The sequence below is a fragment of the Amblyraja radiata genome, chromosome 13 (genome assembly GCF_010909765.2).
Source record: "Amblyraja radiata isolate CabotCenter1 chromosome 13, sAmbRad1.1.pri, whole genome shotgun sequence".
NCBI classification, from domain to species: Eukaryota; Metazoa; Chordata; class Chondrichthyes; order Rajiformes; family Rajidae; genus Amblyraja; species Amblyraja radiata.
Window position 1 is genome coordinate 54,554,296 of NC_045968.1, and position 22,275 is coordinate 54,576,570.

Consider the following 22,275-nt stretch of genomic DNA (forward strand, 5'->3'; position numbering starts at 1 on the left):
CGTCAGTGAGCCGGCCTTTGACAATGGAAATACTGCAAGATTTGCTGGGTTTAATCTCCATTCGTGCCCATTTGATGTTTTCCTGGAGTTTATCCAGCAGGCGTTTGGTGCATGCTTTTGTTGTTGTTATTGTGGTCATGTCATCCATGTATGCCCTGATTGGAGGAAGACGCAGCCCACTCTTCAAGCGTTCCCCTCCGACCACCCATCGTGATGCTCGAATGATGAGCTCCATTGCCATGGTGAAAACCAGAGGAGAAATGGTACAGCCTGCCATTATGCCTACCTCAAGGTGCTGCAAGGCGGTGGTGTTGTCCTGGGTTGTGACGCAGAACTGGAGGTCCTGGAAGTAAGCTTTTACCAGCTTTGTGTTGACCTCTGGGACCTGGAAGAAATTAAAAGCTGCCCAAAGAGTCTCATGGGGCACCGAACCAAAGGCATTGGCAAGATCTAAGAAAACCACATGCAGATCTCTCTTTTCCTTCTTGGCAGTTTGTATCTGGTGCCAGCTGACGTTTGCATGTTCCAGACATCCTGAGACACCACTTACCCCTGCTTTCTGCACTGATGGGTCAATGAAGTTGTTGCTCTGCAAAAATGCTGAGAGCCTTTGGGCCACAACACCAAAGAAGATCTTTCCTTCCACTTTCAGAAGGCTGATCTGGCGTAATTGGCTAATGGTTGATGAGTTCTTTTCTTTTGGAATTAAGATCCCTCCTGCCCTTCGCCATGCCTTAGGTATGATTCCTTTCCCCCATGCCACTTTCATTAACTTCCAAAGGTATTTCAGGGTACCAGGGGTGTCCTTATAGAGCCTGTATGGAATAATAATAATAATAATAATAATAACAACTTTATTTATAGAGCACTTTAAAAACAACCACTGTTGCAACAAAGTGCTGTACATGACTAATCATGAACAAAAAAATAAATAAAAAATTATTACAAGACAATAAAAACATTAAAAACACTAAAACAGGAGCAAAGTCTCATGCAGGGTCAAAAGCCAAGGAATAGAAAAGGGTTTTAAGACTGGTTTTGAAGATGGACAGTGAGGGGGCCTGTCTGATGTGCAACGGCAGAGTGTTCCATAATGTCGCAGCAGCAACAGAGAAGGCTCTATCCCCTCTGAGCTTCCGCTTAGACCTCGGTACCTCCAGGAGCAGCTCATCAGCTGACCTGAGGCACCGGGCAGGAGCGTAGGGATGAAGCAGCTCAGAGAGGTAAGGCGGGGTGAGACCATTTAAAGATTTAAAAATGAATAAAATAATCTTAAACTGAACTCGAAAGTACACCGGCAGCCAGTGGAGGGAGGCCAGAATTGGCGTTATGTGCTCCCTCTTTCGAGTTCCAGTTAAAAGGCGAGCAGCAGCATTCTGAACCAACTGGAGACGAGCCAGGGAAGATCGAGTAACTCCAAAATAGAGTGCGTTACAGTAATCCCAGGAATGCCATTGGGCCCTGGGGCTGATGTTGTTCTTGCCCATTTGACTGTGTTCTCCACCTCCTTCCATGTAGGAGGCCTTATATCCATCTCGTGCTCAGGTGGGTGGATAGGTGGCAAGCTATCTGGAATGGTGACTGGCTCATGCCTCAGGTTGTCAGAGTACGTCTTCCTCAGGTGCTCCTCCAGTTCCCTTACAGGTACTCTCAGGATCCCGCTCTTCTTCTTGACAAAGAGGCTTTGACAAACTTATACGGTTCTCTGTAGAAACTTGTCGTCGCCCTTTCTTTCTTCTTGTGTTGCTTTCTCAGGCATTCTGCTCTTCGCTGGATTGCCAAGCATTGCTTTATTTCTGCCTGCAGTACCTCGAGTCCTTTCCTTTCTGCCTCTGTGGCCTTCCTCCGCTGTTTTCTCAGTTCCCTCCTTTCTTACACCAGTCTTTTGATCTCCTGCTGCCTCCTGGACTTGTACTGGAGTGCTGGTTCCTTCTGTGTCCTCTGTTACATGACCTTCACCCCAATCTCTCTGCCCCATAGTTGTATATGGTGTCTCCCATCCAGAAGATGGACGAGGTCAGTGTTAATGGTCTCCCACTCTTTCCTCTGGCATGATTTAGGCCACAAGATTTGAGGCTTTTTCCCTTTCATTTACTTCTCTACCGCTGACTGTGGCTGACTGTGACTTGTGTCCGTTGGTGGTAATGTACCTGGTTGAGCTTCGCCTGGGGTGCTGATACCCTGTGGACTGTGGTGGTTATCCTGCCACTGGGCTTCACTTGACTGATTTCGCCTACCTCTTAGAAAGTAATGGTCAATGGGAGGCCCCACACCAAGCTCTCTCAGGCAGTTTTTCCTGCCAGGTGGATCTTGAGACCCTTCTCTGATATTATCTTTTCCCAGCCACAGATACAACTTCGTAGCTTATGGCCTGCCGGTGCTGCTGCTCTGTCAATTGCTGTGCTAGTTGTAATACTCATAGTCGATTCCGTTCCTAGGTCTGTTGCCCTGTGGTCTGTCGATGAGTCATCTTCCGCCCCTGCTCTCGCAGAATCAAGGGGTATTCTTTGTCTTGTCTTTTTCGTAGCAATATATGGGTGAATCCAAAACGCTGATTAGCGATGGATCCTGCTGGCATGTGGAGCTAGCCCATGCCAGCCCCGGTGGGGTTTATTCCCTCCGGTCAGCAGTCTCTCCAGGCCATCACTAAGTCTTTCCCCGGTTGTCAGCTGCCCTTTCGCAGTAGTCACTGGCTTGATCCAGATGTTCAGATTGATTAGTAGGACTGGGTGATACAATCCATGAGATTTCACTACAACTGCCATTCTTGGGTATGACCACTAGGTGAATTTGCTAACAATCAGACACATATTCAGTTGTGTACCTCAATGTCACTGGGTGTTTCGGCCTTTTATCACAAGACACCCTCAGTCGAGGCAGGACCACCGCAGGTTGATCAGACCTGGGTATGTGTCTTATTGTTGGCCTCTAGATGGTAGCCCAGACAGCATCTTTCCTCTTCAGCCACAGCCAGTGAATGCTCCGTTCGGCAGCATTGGCTAGTTCTTTTATTGCCCTCCTTTGTGCCTGCCCTTTGACTCCAACTTCCCTCAGGAGCCTTGCGGTGGAACTGGCTACAAAGCCCCTGCACCCTACCTCCACTGGACACACCCTTACGCTCCAACCTCTCTCCTCTGCCTCTGCTGCAAGGTTTGAATATCAAAGCTTTTTCCTTTCATTAGCCTCGTCCACAGCCTCCTCCCATGGGACCGCCAGCTCAATGATGAAAACACGCCGACAGGAGTTGGACCAGAGAACGAGGTCTGGTCGCAGGTTGGTAACTGCGATTTCAACTGGGAACGAAAGCCTCTGGCCTAGGTCAACACGTATTTCCCAGTCCCTGGCTGCATTCAGTGGGCATGAGTTGAGAGGCGAGGGGTTAGTCCTCCGTTTCTCTCCTTCTCGGATGAAGGATGGTATTTGCGGGAATGTAAAATCTCTTACACTTGAGTTCAGCTGCCAAACACCTCAGCACCTGGTTGTGTCGCCAGGTGTATCTGCCTTGTGTTAGGCTGGTCTTACAACCGACCAGGATGTGCTTGAGGTTTGCTGGAACTGCACACAGGGGGCAGGCTGGATCCTCTCCCAGACAATGATATAGGTTTGTGGGAGAGGGAAGGACGTCATATGTGTCTCTGATAATGAAGCTCAACTTATTTGACTCCATAGTCCACAGCTCTCTCCATGTGATCTTCCTCCTCTCAATGCCATCCCACATCATCCAGCGGCCTTGTTTGGCTTGGGATATGGCTTTGGCACACCAGGCTGCTTCTTCCTGGTGGCGCACCTCCTCCACCACCAGGTGCCGATGTTCACCTGGAGTAGACTTTTGCCAGGTAGGTTTCATTGCTCCCAGGCCAAAGCCCTCTCGGCCTTGTTGGACATGGCACATTATGTCCGTGTTTTGGATGGCGGATTTTACGTCCAATACCACGGCTGGTGGAGTCCATTTCTTCCCTGTTGCTAGGGTTGGAATTGCCAGTCATTTTATTGGGTCCCGGGATTCTGTTAGTGTCATGTCCAGCCTTACTTTGGCACATTGTATTCCTCCATCAGGCTTGAGACTGGCAGTGAGAGGGCTCCATTCCCATAGAGCCCTATGCTGCTGAGGCATCTCGGTAGCCCAAGCCACTTCCTTACTTGTGAGTTCACCAGTCTCTCCAGCTGGTTGACATGGGATAAAGTGACCTCATAGATGGTAATTGGCCATATGAGTCGGGGCAGTAGACCGAATTGAAAGCACCAAAGCTTGAGCTTCCCTGAGTGTTGATTTGTTGAAGCCACTGATTGTATCCTGCCTGAGTTGTTCCACCTGCTCTCCATCCTTGAGGCATGCAGTGTACCATCGCCCGAGGCTTTTGACAGGCTTCTCCAGGACAGTTGGTATTGTCTCGTTATTGATGCAGAACCTTTCGTCAGTGAGCCGGCCTTTGACGATGGAAATACTGCAGGATTGGTTGGGTTTAATATCCATTCGTGCCCATTTGATGTTTTCCTGGAGTTTATCCAGCAGGCATTTGGTGCATGCTTTTGTTGTTGTTATTGTGGTCATGTCATCCATGTACGGCCTGATTGGAGGAAGACGCAGCCCACTCTTCAAGCGTTCACTGAGTTTTGCTCGCTAGCAAGTGCAAATGCATTTTTTTAAAAGTTTAAAAATGACGGAGGCGTTTTTGCCAGGTAGGCGAAAAAACAACCCCTACGCAGTTGTCGGCTCTGGGTGAGTGATGGAATATTGCGTTTGGGAACTGGACCAGGCCCACCGTGTGACAGGGACCCAACTGATCTTACGGGTGCGGGGGTTGTGTGTGTGTGTGTGTGTGTGTGTGTGTGTGTGTGTGTGTGTGTGTGTGTGTGTGTGTGTGTGTGTGTGTGTGTGTGTGTGTGTGTGTGTGCTCAGATAGGTCATAGATGATAGAACAGTGCAGCACAGGCATGGGCCCTGTGGCCCACAATGTTTGAGCCAAACGTGATGTCAAGTTAAACTGATCTCATCTGCCTGGACATGATACGTATCCATCTATTGCCTGCACTCCCATGTGCCTATCCAAAACCCTCTTCAACACCACTATCGTATCTGCCCACCACAACTTATTGGCAGTGCATTACAGTGCATTCCAGCCCCCCAACATTCCCTGTGCAAAAATGTACCCCATACATCTCCATTAGGCTCTCCTTTCTCACCTCATAGCCATGCCCTCTAGTGTTGGACATTTCCTCCCTGTGAAAAAGATTCTGACTACTCTATCTATGCCTCTCATAATTTTATTCACAGGTCTACCACTGATATCCCGGCATTCTTGGTTCCAGGGCCTTTCCGGATTATCCATTTGGCCAGACCATAAGAAGCCACAGCTTCGGAGAGGAGTCCAATGGTACTAGAACGGTTCGCCTAGGCTGCCCAGGGGTCAAGATACAAGCCCGTAAAGTCAGCCACGGAGGTTGGCTATGGGAACGGATCTGCCGGTTCCAGCCAGGTGGGGGTTCCAGAGCACTGGTCGCTGTGGGCAAATTCTACCCACCGATCGGCCAAGGAAATTAGCTGTAAGAATGAATTTGCTGACTCCAGTGGGCCAAAGCCCCGGCCACAGGGGGCAAATTTGACATGCCGATCGGCACGGAAGTTCCAATGAGGTTGAGATTGACCGCTTCACCCAGTCTAGGCGCCAATTTTCGGAGGGACTTTCGGGGGGGGTTTCAAGTGCGCTCTCCGGATTTTGTACAGTTTAAAGGAAGTGCCGGACCAACAGTTGCCGGAAAATCAGTGGTGGACTTGTATAAAAGGTCCTATGCCTCTATCAAGTCTACCCTCAATGTCCGACGCTCCACAGAAAATATTCCAAGTCCATCCAACCTCTTCCTGTAGCTGGAACCCTCTAATCTAGGCAATATTCTAGTTAACCTCCTCTGAACCCATTGTAAAGTCTCCATATTGTTCCTGTAGTGGGGTGACCAGAAATGCAGGCAATGCTCCAGAAAATAGGCAGCACAGGCAAAAAGGGGTGGGGGTGGGAGGTTGTAGGTGGTGGAGTAGGGGAGGGGGTGTATGTGGGAGGGGGAGAGGGGTGTATGTGGGAGGGGGAGAGGGGTGTATGTGAGAGGGGGATGTGTGTGGGGGGGGGGGGGGGGGGGGATGTGTGGCCTGCGGCCCTGGCTCCAACCACATTCCCCCTCCCACATACAGGTCGGTGGGGGCGCTGCAAACCGGCAGCCCTGCCAGCAGCGTGTCAGTTTTTTTAGTGTGTTTAAATGTATGTTTTTAATGTTTTTCTGTGTGTTTTGTGTGTGTGTGTGTGTGTGGGGGGGGGGGGGGGGGGGTAAGAGGGAAACCGCTTTGGTCGCCTCCTCCACGGAGAGGCAAATTTTTCCATGTCGCCTCCCCCGTGGCCTAACATCGAGGATCGGTGCAGCCTTTTTCGGAGACGCGCCCGGGGCTTCAGCAGCGGGTGCAGCTTGGACTCTCTGTGTGGAGCGGGCGAACCCTCCCTGGGGCACGTCGGAGGGGAGCGCTCCGTTCGCTGGCCCGCGGCAGCCTGAAGCCGCGGTCTGCGGTGGGGGAGGCACCGATTCAGGACTTACCTTGACTTTTACTCATCTGGGCGCCCGCAGCGGCAGCTGCGGAGGGTTGAAGTCCCGACCACGGGGGAAAATGGAGGAGGATTGGCCAAATGAATGACCTGTGGAGGAAGGAACTGCAGATGCTGCTTTTTATGGATGGAGGGAGGGAGAGGTGAGGGGGGGATTGGGAGGGGAGGAGGAGAGGGGAAAGATCCTGAGGAGGTGAGGAGGGACAGTGGGGGGATTGAGGGGGAAAAAGGGTACGGAGGGAGAGAGGGAAAGTGGGGGGGGGGTGAGGATAGTGGGGAGGAGGGGGAATAGAGGGAGAGGAGGGGGAGTGGGGGAGGTAGGGAGTGGGGAATAGAAGGAGAGGAGGGCAGTGGGAGAGGTCAGGAGGGATAGTGGGGGGGATAGGGGGAAGTGAGGAGTGGGGGACAGAGGGATAGGAGGGGAGAGGAGTTATGGAGGGAGTGATGGAGGGAGTGACTGAGGGTAGGGGAAAGGAGAGGGAAGAAGAGGTGAGGGAGGGATTGGGGGGGAGAGGAAGAGTGAAGAGGAGGGGGGGTATTGGGGGATGAGGGGAAATGAGCCGTGCCTGCGCAGTTGGGGGCCATGCGTGAGTGGTGTAATATTGCATTGGGGGAATGGGTTGCATTGGGGGAACGGGTGAGTGGTGGAATAATGCAGTGGGGGACAGGTTGCGTTGGGGGACCAGACCTCCCATGTGACTGGGACCTAACAGTTGAATTTAGTCTAGTTGAAATTAATTTTCATTAAATTCTTTGCTCTGCAAAGTGCTGCACTGAATTAATTGTGGGAATCATTTTCATTCATTAATATTATTTAGAAGTAAGAACCCTCTCATTGCAGCACAACATGATCAAAGATTTACTAATGTAATTTGGAATTCAGTTCTAAGCGTGCTAAAATGCTCCATTCCAAAAACATTTCTTGCACAAAACCAATGCTTACTCCAAGGATGTAATGCCTGGCCATATTTCCCAAATGTGTCAGGACAGAAGGTACACATTTAATTAAATAGTCATTTAATTAGCCACATGGTGGCTGACACTACACTGCCTGTGGACTGTGGGTGTTAGCTCAGTTTGTATTGAAGGGGATACGATGAATTTTGCCCCCATTCATCCCATGCAGTATGTAACACTGGACAACTAAACTTACATTTTTCCTCTTACATACTTTATTATTATTTTTGTAGACATTATTACAAAGGATGCCAAGAATTAGAATGTATTTAATGTCATCCAACACACTTTGTTCTTTCTGTATCCATCTTTGAATTCCTACTTTCTCTGGACACAATTTTTCTTTGCCATCAGTTCAGTTGTACATCTTTTCGCATTGCAGCAATTCTGAGGGCGATATATAAATGTTAAATAAATATATCTAATCTGTATCTACTCATTATTGCTAGACTCTACAATGTACAACTCTTCACCGTGCCATGAATGATACCTTTAAACATGATACATTTTTGACCAAAACCTGCTTCCTCATTTCACCTTTCTTGGTCTGCATGCATTCATAGACATTTCTGCTCCTCTCTCCTTTTACTACAACTTCAAATATACAAGGCTGCTAAGTGCTCTAATTGCCAATTAAGTATCAACAAATTGAAGTGTTATTTATCACTTTGTTACTTTCTTAACAGATGTTGCCGTATGCTCAGTATTTCCATCAATTTCTGTTTTAGCCAGGTTTCCAGAATCTCATGAGAGTCATAGGTCATATGACCCTTTGGCCCAACTAGCCCAAACCAGCCAACATGCCCAAGCTACACTAGTTCCACCTGCCTGCTGTATCTTACTTTGTAACTTCCCGTATGTGTCAAATATTGACACAAATATATTTACTTTAGTTTAGTTTAGAGATATAGTGCGGAAACAGGCTATTCGGCACTGAGCATCGAACCCCGCACATTAACACTATCCTACACACATTCGGGACAATTATACACTTACACCAAGCCAATTAACCTACAAACCTGTACGTCTTTGGAATGTGGGTGGAAAACAATGATCTCAGAGAAATCCCACGCAGTCACAGGGAGAACATACAAACTCCATACAGACAGCACCTGTGGTCAGGATTGAACCCGGGTCTCTGGCGCTGCAAGCACTGTAAGGCAGCAACTCTACCACTGCTTAACTGTGCTGTCCATGCAAAATGTAGTATACAAAATAAAAATGATTCAAACTGATACTGGTACACCATATTGTTGGGAATTCTCTTGGGAATCGCTTCTTCAATGTTCCTGCAATGATCTGAGGGGAATGGGCTTTTATTGAAGTAGACAGTGGCAGCTTTAAGATTGTTGTTGTTCCAATGGCTCCCAGTATTGATTTACACAATATACCATTTAGCTATTCAATTGCGGATGGCTCAGTTTACGGCACAGAATGTACATAGAAACATAGAAATTAGGTGCAGGAGTAGGCCATTCGGCCCTTCGAGCCTGCACCGCCATTCAATATGATCATGGCTGATCATGCAACTCAGTATCCCGTACCTGCCTTCTCTCCATACCCTCTGATCCCCTTAGCCACAAGGGCCACACCTAACTCCCTCTTAAATATAGCCAATAAACTGGCCTCGACTACCCTCTGTGGCAGAGAGTTCCAGAGATTCACCACTCTCTGTGTGAAAAAAGTTCTTCTCATCTCGGCTTTAAAGGATTTCCCCCTTATCCTTAAGCTGTGACCCTTTGTCCTGGACTTCCCCAACATCGGGAACAATCTTCCTGCATCTAGCCTGTCCAACCCCTTAAGAATTTTATAAGTTTCTATAAGATCCCCTCTCAATCTCCTAAATTCTAGAGAGTATAAACCAAGTCTATCCAGTCTTTCTTCATAAGACAGTCCTGACATCCCAGGAATCAGTCTGGTGAACCTTCTCTGCACTCTCTCTATGGCAATAATGTCCTTCCTCAGATTTGGAGACCAAAACTGTACGCAATACTCCAGGTGCGGTCTCACCAAGACCCTGTACAACTGCAGTAGAACCTCCCTGCTCCTATACTCAAATCCTTTTGCTACGAAAGCTAACATACCATTTGCTTTCTTCACTGCCTGCTGCACCTGCTTGCCTACTTTCAATGACTGGTGTACCATGACACCCAGGTCTCGCTGCATCTCCCCTTTTCCTAGTCGGCCACCATTTAGATAATAGTCTGCTATCCTGTTTTTGCCACCAAAATGGACAACCTCACATTTATCCACATTATACTGCATCTGCCAAACATTTGCCCACTCACCCAGCCTATCCAAGTCACCTTGCAGTCTCCTAGCATCCTCCTCACAGCTAACACTGCCCCCCAGCTTAGTGTCATCCGCAAACTTGGAGATATTGCCTTCAATTCCCTCATCCAGATCATTAATATATATTGTAAATAGCTGGGGTCCCAGCACTGAGCCTTGCGGTACCCCACTAGTCACTGCCTGCCATTGTGAAAAGGACCCGTTTACTCCTACTCTTTGCTTCCTGTTTGCCAGCCAGTTCTCTATCCACATCAATACTGAACCCCCAATGCCGTGTGCTTTAAGTTTGTATACTAATCTCTTATGTGGGACCTTGTCGAAAGCCTTCTGGAAGTCCAGATACACCACATCCACTGGTTCTCCCCTATCCACGCTACTAGTTACATCTTCGAAAAATTCTATAAGATTCGTCAGACATGATTTACCTTTTGTAAATCCATGCTGACTTTGTCCAATGATTTCACCACTTTCCAAATGTGCTGCTATCCCATCTTTAATAACTGACTCTAGCAGTTTCCCCACTACCGATGTTAGACTAACTGGTCTGTAATTCCCCGTTTTCTCTCTCCCTCCCTTCTTAAAAAGTGGGGTTACGTTTGCTACCCGCCAATCCTCAGGAACTACTCCAGAATCTAAAGAGTTTTGAAAGATTATTACTAATGCATCCACTATTTCTGGAGCTACTTCCTTAAGTACTCTGGGATGCAGCCTATCTGGCCCTGGGGATTTATCGGCCTTTAATCCATTCAATTTACCCAACACCACTTCCCGGCTAACCTGGATTTCACTCAATTCCTCCAACTCCTTTGACCCGCGGTCCCCTGCTATTACCGGCAGATTATTTATGTCTTCCTTAGTGAAGACGGAACCAAAGTAGTTATTCAATTGGTCCGCCATATCCTTGTTCCCCATGATCAACTCACCTGTTTCTGACTGCAAGGGACCTACATTTGTTTTAACTAATCTCTTTCTTTTCACATATCTATAAAAACTTTTGCAGTCAGTTTTTATGTTCCCTGCCAGTTTTCTTTCATAATCTATTTTTCCTTTCCTAATTAAGCCCTTTGTCCTCCTCTGCTGGTCTCTGAATTTCTCCCAGTATGCTGCTTTTTCTGGCTAATTTGTACGCATCATCCTTCGCTTTGATACTACCCCTGATTTTCCTTGTTATCCACGGATGTACTACCTTCCCTGATTTATTCTTTTGCCAAACTGGGATGAACAATTATTGTAGTTCATCCATGCAGTCTTTAAATGTCTTCCATTGCATATCCACCGTCAACCCATTAAGAATCAATCGCCAGTCTATCTTGGCCAATTCACGTCTCATACCCTCAAAGTTACCTTTCTTTAAGTTCAGGACCCTTGTTTCTGAATTAACGATGTCACTCTCCATCCTAATGAAGAACTCAACCATATTATGGTCACTCTTGCCCAAGGGGCCACGCACAACAAGACTGCTAACTAACCCTTCCTCATTACTCAATACCCAGTCTAGAATAGCCTGCTCTCTCGTTGGTTCCTCTACATGTTGGTTTAGAAAACTATCCCGCATACATTCCAAGAAATCCTCTTCCTCAGCACCCTTGCCAATTTGATTCACCCAATCTATATGTAGATTGAAGTCACCCATTATAACGGTTTTGCCTTTGTCGCACGCATTTCTAATTTCCTGTTTGATGCCATCCCCAACTCCACTACTACTGTTAGATGGCCTGTACACAACTCCCACTAGCGTTTTCTGCCCCTTAGTGTTTCGCAGCTCTACCCATATCGATTCCACATCCTCAAAGCTAATGTCCTTCCTTTCTATTGCGTTAATCTGCTCTCTAACCAGCAACGCTACCCCACCTCCTTTCCCTTTCTGTCTATCCCTCCTGAATATTGAATATCCCTGGATGTTGAGCTCCCAGCCTTGGTCACCCTGGAGCCATGTCTCCGTGATCCCAACTATATCATAGTTGTTAATAGCTATCTGCACATTCAACTCATCCACCTTATTACGAATGCTCCTTGCATTGAGACACAAAGCCTTCAGGCTTGTTTTTACAACATTCTTACCCCTTATACTATTATGCTGAAAAGTGGCCCTTTTTGATTTTTGCCCTGGATTTGCCGGTCTGCCACTTTTACTTTTCACCTTGCTACCTATTGCTTCTACCCTCATTTTACACCCCTCTGTCTCTACGCTCACACATTTAAGAAACCCTTTCCCTTTAACTCCATCCTCCACTATCCCATTCGACACCCCACCCCCCTTATTCAGTTTAAAACCACCCGTGTAGCAGTACAGTTGGTGATTATTTTCCACAGCGTACCTGCTAAGAAAAGGAGCATGCAGGCGAACTTCACGTTGGAGAGTTAGGTAAACCTTGTCCCGTATTTCTTGATCGGCCAGATTCAGCTGCTCACTTGTGACAGTAAATCGTAGGGCAATTTTAAGTTGTGCTGCATGCAATGCAAAGAAGTGATTAATGGTTGAAGTAAGTTGTAGATAAACAATTTAAAAAATACGAAGATAGACACAAAATGCTGGAGTAACTCAGTGGGACTGGCAGTATCTCTGGAGAGAAGGAATGGGTGATGTTTCAGGTCGAAACCCTTTAGAGTGGAAGAAGGATCTCGACCCGAAACGTCACCCATTCCTTGCCTGTCCCGCTGAGTTACTCCAGCATTTTGTGTCTATCTTCGATTTAAACCAGCATCTGCAGATCCTTCCTTCATATTTTTTTTTAAACTCCTGGTTTCTGAAAATGGACGTTGCACAGACATAGTCAAGATGATCAAATAGTGCAATAAAAACATCCTTCTATCGCACAAAGGAAAACGTTACCTGTAATAGTTATAATAACTACGGTGGAATGAAGAATTGTGTTTCTGATTTTCCAATACAACATGAACAACTGGCATGACAGTGGTGCTGAAGCAGAGATATTCAAGTACTTGAATTTCCCAGACATAAATAACACAAACCATTTGTGTTGGTCTAAGTGAATGGAAGCTATGGCTAAGAAAGCACACCAATGTCTCTACTTCCTCAGAAGATGCATAAATGTATGGAATGTACTGGATGCTAAGCACAACCAAGTTTTTCACAGTATTTCAGTACACATGACAATAAACTAATACTGTACAATGCCGACTTGTTCACAGTTTGAAATTTTGCTCACACGTGCATCAATCTGTGAAGAAGCAAATCCAATCACTCCTTACTCAGGTAAAAGCAAAACTTCTGTAAGAACAGCTTGTCAAGCAGCATTATATGGAAAAAGAAGCCAGTTAACCCTTTGAGACTATGGCCCATCCACAGAAATAGGAGGAGTGGAAGGATTATACTTTTCAAACTAGAGTCAGGGGTGAGTAGAGAGGTGTTAGGCAAAACACTGTATGGAGATAAATTAAGACAGATCAGGTGATAAGGAGCAGGCAAATTAGAAATGATATCACGCAATCTTTTCCAAAATTACCACTTGCAGAGAATCTGTAAATTTAAAAACTTCCTACCATCACAAAATGAAGGGTTGGTCAAGTCATTGCTGAAGCCTGTGTTACAACTGCACACATAGCTTCCATTTGTGTTGATGCAGATTTCTGAACAGCTTGCAGTATTGGTGGCACACTCATCGATATCTGCAAGAAAATGTCCATTATTTCACTTAAGGACAATAAAGCAGAAAAGAGCCACATTTCATCTAATTTTTTACATATCATTTCTCTTGCTTGTAAGTTGAAGTTTTATTGAAGATGGTACACAAAATTGCTGGGGAAACTCAGCGGGTGCAGCAGCATCTATGGAGCGAAGGAAATAGGCGACGTTTCGGGCCGAAACCCTTCTTCAGACTTTATTGAAGATGTTTGCTTCAAAATAATAACTTGCTATTATGGAACTTGAAATGCAGTGTGTTTGATAGTTCTCCCAAGCAGGATTTAAATGAAGACTGCAGTGAAAGCTAACATACAAGCTCACAGAAAATGATCAGGAAACTCCAGTTAATTTCTACACCAGATAACCATTGCTGAATGAAGACCTATAGATTACGTCGGTCAAATAGAACCACCAGGGGGAATATTTGCCGAGAAATGCTGATGCATTCTCATGGATGCATTAATAGGCACAGAAGGAACATAGCAACCACTATTCCAGTCAATGCCTTCTAGTCAGTAGATTCAGGTCCTACCAGAAATATGTTACATAATTTCCAAAGATAGACACAATATGCTGAAGTAAATAAGTGGGTCAGGCAGCATCTCTGGAGAAAGAGAATAAGTAACGTTTCAGGCTGAAACCCTTCTTCAGACTGGTAGAAAGGTCTGAAGTCTGAAGAATGGTTTTGACCCATTTTTCTTTTTCTCCAGAGATGCTGCCTAACCTGCTGAGTTACTACAGCATTGTGTGTCTATCTTCAGTATAAACCAATATCTGCAGTTCCTTCCTATACTCTAATAGATATACCACATTGCAACGTATCTCCAGTACTCCATTATGGGAGTCTGGTTTCAGGATGTCCAGCAGTTACACACCCAATTACACTTTGCTGTTGTGGGAAGAAGAGGGCAGGTCGGAGAGGCCAATTGCAATGAATGAAAATTTGAGGTGGGAGGTAGAAACCAGAAACATACAGATTGGGGAGGATAAGGTCGGGCAATTGACCAACAGACAGGTTGGTGTAGAGATGCAATCATAAACAAGCAAATTACATGGTGGTGGGAAATCAGCAGAACTCATCATCTTGCCTGGTGGAACTGGAGTCCATCAGACTGGATGATGGATGCTCTGGAATTAGAGACCAGCAGACTGGGAGATGCAAGGGGAGATGCAACGAGACCTGGGTGTCATGGTACACCAGTCATTGAAAGTAGGCATGCAGGTGCAGCAGGCAGTGAAGAAAGTGAATGGTATGTTAGCATTCATAGCAAAAGTATAAGAGCAGGGTGGTTCTACTACAGTTGTACAGGGTCTTGGTGAGACCACACCTGGAGTATTGCATGCAGTTTTGGTCTCCTAATCTGAGGAAAGACATTCTTGCCATAGAGGGAGTACAGAGAAGGTTCACCAGACTGATTCCTGGGATGGCAGGACTTTCATATGATGAAAGACTGGATAGACTCGGCTTGTACACGCTAGAATTTAGAAGATTGAGGGGGGGGATCTTATAGAAACTTACAAAAGGGGTTGGACAGGCTAGATGCAGGAAGATTATTCCCGATGTTGGGGAAGTCCAGAACAAGGGGTCACAGTTTAAGGATAAGAGGGAAGTCTTTTAGGACCGAAATGAGAAAATCATTTTTTACACAGAGAGTGGTGAATCTGTGGAATTCTCTGGCACAGAAGGTAGTTGAGGCCAGTTCATTGGCTATATTTAAGAGGGAGTTAGATGTGGCCCTTGTGGCTAAAGGGGTCATGTGGTATGGAGAGAAGGCGGGTATGGGATACTGAGTTGGATGATCAGCCATGATCATATTGAATGGCGATTCAGGCTCAAAGGGACGAATGGCCTACTCCTGCACCTATTTTCTATGTTTCTATGTTTCTATGACTGGATGATCAAAGATAAATGTCAAAGATAAATTTGGATGATGAGTAGGAAGGGGGTGATTTGGGGACAGGTTTCATAGTTCACAATCGTGGTTGCGGATGGGAGAGGGGGGTATAGCAGGCTGACATTTGAATGTTGGGAGATGGGGATAAATTGTAGATTTTCTGATTGCATGGACATGAAAGTATATAGTTATAGTATACAGGTATATGGAGCTGAAAGTGTAGAGTTCAGGGAAATTATTTGTGGGATTGGAGACTGAGAGTTTAGATGGCACTGTGCGGACAGGGTGGGAGGGGATGGAGAAGGTATCAGGGGGCAATCTGGTGGTCAGAGCCTGGCCTGGGTTATTATCTGGATCGGTGGGATCATGCAATGCAAATGATGGTCATAAGATCTGTGACAAATAGTTGACTCATTTCAGAGGAATACCTCTGTGGCACTGTGGTAATAGAACCTGGCTCAGGGTATCTGGGGCAGGTTTGGTTCAGCTTCCCTGCTGCACTTTAAAAATGTCCAGTTGTATCATCCAGTACAGAACAGACACAATAACAGTACCTGGGCCTCAAGACCACCCAGGTAAGAAGTGACCTGTCAAATTACCAATGTGCTCCAAGTTCCTCTACAAACTTGTAAAATGGTCCTGGCATGGAGAATAGCAAATGTAATCATGTAGATTTGTCCATAGTTTGACATGTTAGTCACATATTCATCAATATCTGATGAATACAGTCCAATCACTCATTCTTCAAACTAGAACAAAACTACTGGGATCTCAACCAGTCAAGCACCAACAGTGAAAACACAAACCAATTGGCATTTTGGGTCAATAATCCTTTCTCAGAACTGGACCTGGGTAGAAGGTTTACAGTTTTCAAAACAGTAGTGGGGTGTTGTACAAAAGACAGAATGGAGACAGGATCAGGTGACACAGGAGCAAGAGTACTGGCCGTCAGCAAGGTAATTTACAAAAAGGGTTGAGAAATGAACAAAAGTGGGATCAACAATGACTAACTGGAAAATAACAAACAATTTATGATGTAGACAACTATTTTATCTAATTCTGAAATTAAAATATTCCTATAGCTTCAGAAGTTTGTTGTAATTATTTAATTATCGAAGGGAAGCAAAAATGTTTTGGGGACAACCGGAATGAACCGGCCAATCAGAAATATATCAAGTGCAGAGAATCGGCATGTTTGACAGCTTCCTAACATCACAAAGCGCAGGGTCGTTCACATTGGTTCTGAAGCCTGGACCACAACTGCACCTGTAGCTTCTGATTGTGTTGGTGCAGTTTTGTTGACATTTGGAGGTGTTGGTTGCACATTCATCGATGTCTGGGAGAAAATACCCCATTATTTCATTTTAGAACAGGAAGCTGAACATGCCAAATTTCATCCCATTTTTAATACATCTTCATGCTATCTTGTGCGTCAAATTGTTCTTCCTGATGAATAGAAATTTAATTTCTCCACAACATTCATTTAGCACGATCGTTTTTCACTTCCGGTGGCTGCTATGAAACAGTGAAGGCAGCTGCACTGAGCTCTCCTCCAGACAAATCGTGTTTAAAGTCGACTCCCATGCCAGGATCGATTAAAAAACTCTTACCGGGATTGCTGAACGTCGAGGGTACTGATTCCATCAAACGGTGCCGGTGGATTCGGGATTTAAAACGATTTTATCGGTAAAAATCGGATGAAAAAGAGAAGAGGTCAGAAGAGGTCAGAGAAGACTACAATCAGTCTCCAGCTCCAAAAAGCTCTGGATGAGCTTGAAACCACTCCTGAACCCCCTATTGAAAGTTTGGAAGAGGAGCTGGAGCCTCAACAACCAACAAGCGATATGGCTGCGAGAAGTGATACAAAGGAGAAAGAAATGAAAAGCTGGGAAGAAACGGTAAGAGCTAATATTATTAAAGACATTACTAAAGATCTTCAGAAGCAATTTGCCAAAATGAACTCTACAATTCAGAACAACTTCTCCACTATGGAGGACAATCTTTCTAAGAAAATTGATAATAGCTGCGGCGAAGTAAAAGAGCTTTATGTAGCCCTGAACCAGCAGTTTAAAGATTTGGAGTCGAGGACTGCGAAGGAATTGGAAAGTATGCAGAGAGATTATAACAATAAACATGACTCCCTGCTGAAGCAATTAACAGACACGGAAAAATTGATGGAAGAGATGGAGGGTGAAATGGAACAGATGAGCCACGAAATAACAGGTTTGAAAAAACAACACAATATGAATTGGGAGCTAACGAATAAACTGAATGAGAAATGTCAAGATTTAGAAGCCAGATCAAGAAGGCAAAACCTGAGAATAATAGGAGTTAAAGAGGGTGCTGAACACGGCTTTCAAATGCGTGATTTTATCACTAATCTACTTAAAGATGTTTTCAAACTGCCAGAAAAACCAAAGATAGATGTGGCTCATCGAGTGGGTCGCTTCCAAAAACATGTTAGTGCTTCGCCAAGGCAAATTATCATAAAGTTCCTAGACATTTCAACTTTGGTAAATCTATTAAAGAAGATACCCTATGGAGAAAATCTTACATTCGCTGATAATATCGTAAGATTCTACAGGGATTATCCTCGGGAAATTCTGGCAAAAAGACGCAAGTTTAAAAGGGCAAGCAGTATTTTATATGGACATTCTGAAGTTCGTTATGGTGTGATCTATCCAGTGAAAATGCTAATTTTGTTTAACGGCAAGCAACGCTCATTCACGGACCTGGACTCTGCTTGCAAATATGCCCAGGAGATTTTAAACAAAATTCAAGGAGGAACAGAATAATAGCCATTCTATCTGTGGAACTTGTTTTCTCTGTTTCAATTAAGACACTCGAACTGTTCAGACGGTTACTAGACAGGCTTATCTGGCAAGAATGTGTTTTTCAATAACACAGGCCAAATTAAATTTCTGAACTGAAAGCACAGATGGAAGCTCAAGGTCGCAGGCTCGTTGCCAAGTCCTTCAGCCCTGAGAACTATGAGTGTCCCCTTTTGAAATGGCCATGATGTGATGCATCTGTCCCACACTATATGACCTATTATTTACAAATATAACATATAACTAACTAACTAATTAACTACTTACGCGCAATAAACTCAACTAACGTTAAAGGCATAATGTACTACACTAACACGACTAACTATATAGCAGGAAGGATGGGGGAGGTTAGACATATATTTTAAATACTAATTATGAATTAACTAACATACAGGTTAATGAAAAGTGTAATTATTGACGAGGTGCTTTAACCCATAATTACTTTTATTTTAGTCCAAATCTTCTAGCTTCTCTTTTTTTCTATTTTAAACTGTTCAGCTATTAATTGACCTGATATGATAATTTTGGTTACAACTAGAGGGAACCGACTAACGTTGGGTCACACTTTAATAGGGGCGTAAGGCCCAGTGCATAATCTCATCGACGGAGGTCAATTTAAAAACAATCCTAGCTGCCATTGGTGGCTTTTTTGTAAGATATCGCTTTGTTGATAACTTACACTAACTTTTTTTGTTTATTCACAATTATGTGTTGTATGACAACAATGTTTATGTACACTTTATGTTATGTTTTTCTATTTCCCTTAATTATGTTTACTAGTGTCAGGAGATGTAAAACTACTGCAGAAATTATGAAGGACAACTCTGGAATCAGGATTCCGAGGTACTTGGCTGCATCACATGAATCATACAGTCTGGTAATAATAGCCAATGCAAGATAATAGTCGAAGTTGGAACATCAGAGGTGCGAACGAGCCAATTAAGAGGGATAAAATTCTGGCACAATTAAAATCATTAAATATGGATATTGCTTTCCTACAAGAGACACATTTGAAACAACAAACTCAGATCAGATTAAGGGCAAACTGGATAGGTCAAACCTATTACTCCTCATTCAGCTCTAAAGCATGAGGCACGGCCATTATAATTCGGAAGGGTATATCTTTTAAATTAAAGAAATCCATATCTGATAAAGAGGGAAGATACGTTATAGTCACGGGAGAAATTTACAATACATTAACTATGATAAATATTTACGCGCCTAATTTTGATACCCCCCACAATTTTTTAAGAAAATAATAGATTTAATCGCAGAGCATAATTATCAAAATATAATAATGGGGGGAGATTTTAACTGTGTTATAGACCCATACTTAGATAAATCAATAAAGGTAGGGAAGCATCTTGTTAAAACTAAGACCTGTGAATTTTTAAATACTTATATAAAAAATAACAACATAGCTGATGTTTGGAGAATAGCAAATCCAAGTGGTAGGGATTATTCATTTTACTCATCAGTTCATAAAACTTATTCACGAATTGACTATTTCTTATTGGACACAAAATTAATCCCGTATACGAATAAACCATCATATCATAATAGTATTATTTCTGATCATTCACCATTGACTTTATACTTAAAATTGAGGGAATGCCGGGTATAAAACCTTTTTGGAGATTCAACGCACACATATTAAATAACCCGCAGGGCTATGAGTATATAAAAGAACAAACACATTTTTTTCTCGAAATAAATGACACCCCGGGTATTTCTGCACCGCTATTATGGGAAACCTTCAAGGCATATATTCGCGGCGTCATAATCTCTTACCAAAGTTTTCAAAATAAGGAAAATAAAAGAGAACTTCAGCGGATAGAACAGGAAATAAAATTACTAGAACTGGACAATGCAACTGACCCAACCATAGATAAACATAATAAGATAACTTTATTGAAATATAAAATCAATAGAATACTATCGGCAAGAGTAATAAGATTATTCCAAATTACAAAACAAGCACACTTCGAATTTGGGGATAAGCCACATAAATTACTTGCGAGGCAACTGAAGCAACAAGAAAAGGAAAAAACTATCACTAAAATTAAATCGGATAAGGGTGAGTTTCTAACACTGCCAAAGGATATTAATAAGAGGTTTGCCCAATTTTATCATAATTTATATACATCTAAAATAAATACAGATGTTAGTAAAATTAAAAATTTTTTAGATAATTGCAATCTCCCAAAATTGGATAGTTTAGAACAAGAGCAATTAGGAGCACCGATTACTAGTGAAGAAATAAAACAAATAATAAACTCACTGGAAAATGGGAAGACCCCAGGACCAGATGGTTTTAGTAATGAATTTTATAAAAGATTTCAGGAGTCAATTGTACCAAGATTATTCAATTTATACATGCAGGCTTATACCGAAAATAAACTACCAGAAACCCTAGCAGAAGCAACAATAACGCTTATACCAAAAAAAGATCAAGATTTAGATGAACCGGGTTCTTATAGAGCTATTTCACTTCTAAATACGGATCAGAAAATTTTAGAAAAGATTCTAGCTAAAAGACTAAATAATTATATTAACAATTTAATAAATACGGATCAAACGGGATTTATACCCAAAAGACAATCATTTAATAATTTGAGAAGGCTTTTCACGTGATAAAGGAGCAAGAGTACTGGCCGTTAGCAAGGTATTTTACACAGACAAATAAATAATGGGAAAAAAAACGATCTTTAAATAAAATAATGATGTCACAAATATTTTATCCAATTTTGAAAAGTTGTGTTAAGAGATTAATTATTGAAGGCAAACATGTTGCCTTCAAAACAACCAAAATAAACTCCAGGATAGGAAATGCCATCAGATAATCCATTGGAGAATGCCATTAGATATTGCATTTTTGACAGCTTCCTACCATCACAAAGCGCCGGGTTGGTTCCGTTGGTGCTGAAGCCCCGACCACAACTGCATTTGAAGCTTCCGATTGTATTGATGCAGTTTTGTTGACAATTGGAGGTGTTGGTCGCACATTCGTCGATGTCTAGGAGAAAATAACCCATTATTTCATTTTACCACAAATACTGAACATGCCAAATTTCATCACATTTTTAATATATCATCATGCTAAATTGTGTGTCAAAGTGCTCTTCCTAATGAATAGAATTTTTATTTCTCCATAACATCAATTTAGCACAATCATTTTAGAAGTCTGAAATAAAATCGATCCGACCACACAAGCTCACAGCAAATGATCATGAATATCGAGTTAATAATTTTGCCAGATAATCATTGGTGAATGAAGACCTGTAGATTATGTACAGTGCCCTCCCTAATGTTTGGGACAAAGACCAATCATTTATTTATTTGCCTCTGTGCTCCACAATTTGAGATTTGTAATAGAAAAAAAATAACATGTGGTTAAAGTGCACACTGTCAGATTTTAATAAAGGCCATTTTTATACATTTTGGTTTCACCGTGTAGAAATTATCTATCAGTACTAACCCCACTATTGAACAACCCCGAATTGCTCTTATGCACTAATTAAATTCTGTGATATTTTTTCCTTCAAAATACTAATTTGTTCCACTAGAAATTGAAATATATGTTTGATATTTCTCCCCAACAATGACTTATCATGACAGTTTTAAATGAAGTTTGAAATGAAATTAACCCTACCTGGATATTTTTAAAGCGGAGATAGATAGATCCTTTATTAGTACGGGTATCAGGTGTTATGGGGAGAAGGCAGGAGAATGGGGTTAGGAGCGACTGAGACATCTGCCATGATTGAATGGCGGAGTAAACTTGACTTGACAAATGGCTTAATTTTGCTCCTATCATTTATGACCTTAAAACCTTATGACCTTATGATAACTCAAAGAAAATGATCCTGAATCTAATATAAACCCACAGACTCCCATGGCTATCTGGACTACACTTCTTCCCACCCTGCTTCTTCTAAGGACTCTATCCCCTAGTCCCAATTCCTCCGTCTATGCAGCATCTGCATCCAGGACGAGGTGTTCCAAACAAGGGCATTGGAGATGTCCTCATTCTTTAGGGAACTATGACTATAAATGAGGCTCTCACC

General features: G+C 43.4%; 1 protein-coding gene across 1 annotated transcript in view; it reads right to left on the reverse strand.

The window, feature by feature from the left end:
* Positions 1-22,275, reverse strand: part of LOC116979505 (serine-rich adhesin for platelets-like) — a 1,930,096-nt gene that overhangs the window by 1,731,565 nt on the left and 176,256 nt on the right. Inside the window, exons 45-46 of the mRNA XM_033031015.1 lie at positions 21,099-21,224; positions 16,589-16,713 (exon numbers count right to left, since the gene is read on the reverse strand). Of these exons, the coding sequence (XP_032886906.1) occupies positions 16,589-16,713; positions 21,099-21,224 (251 nt within the window). The remainder of the gene's footprint in view (positions 1-16,588; positions 16,714-21,098; positions 21,225-22,275) is intronic.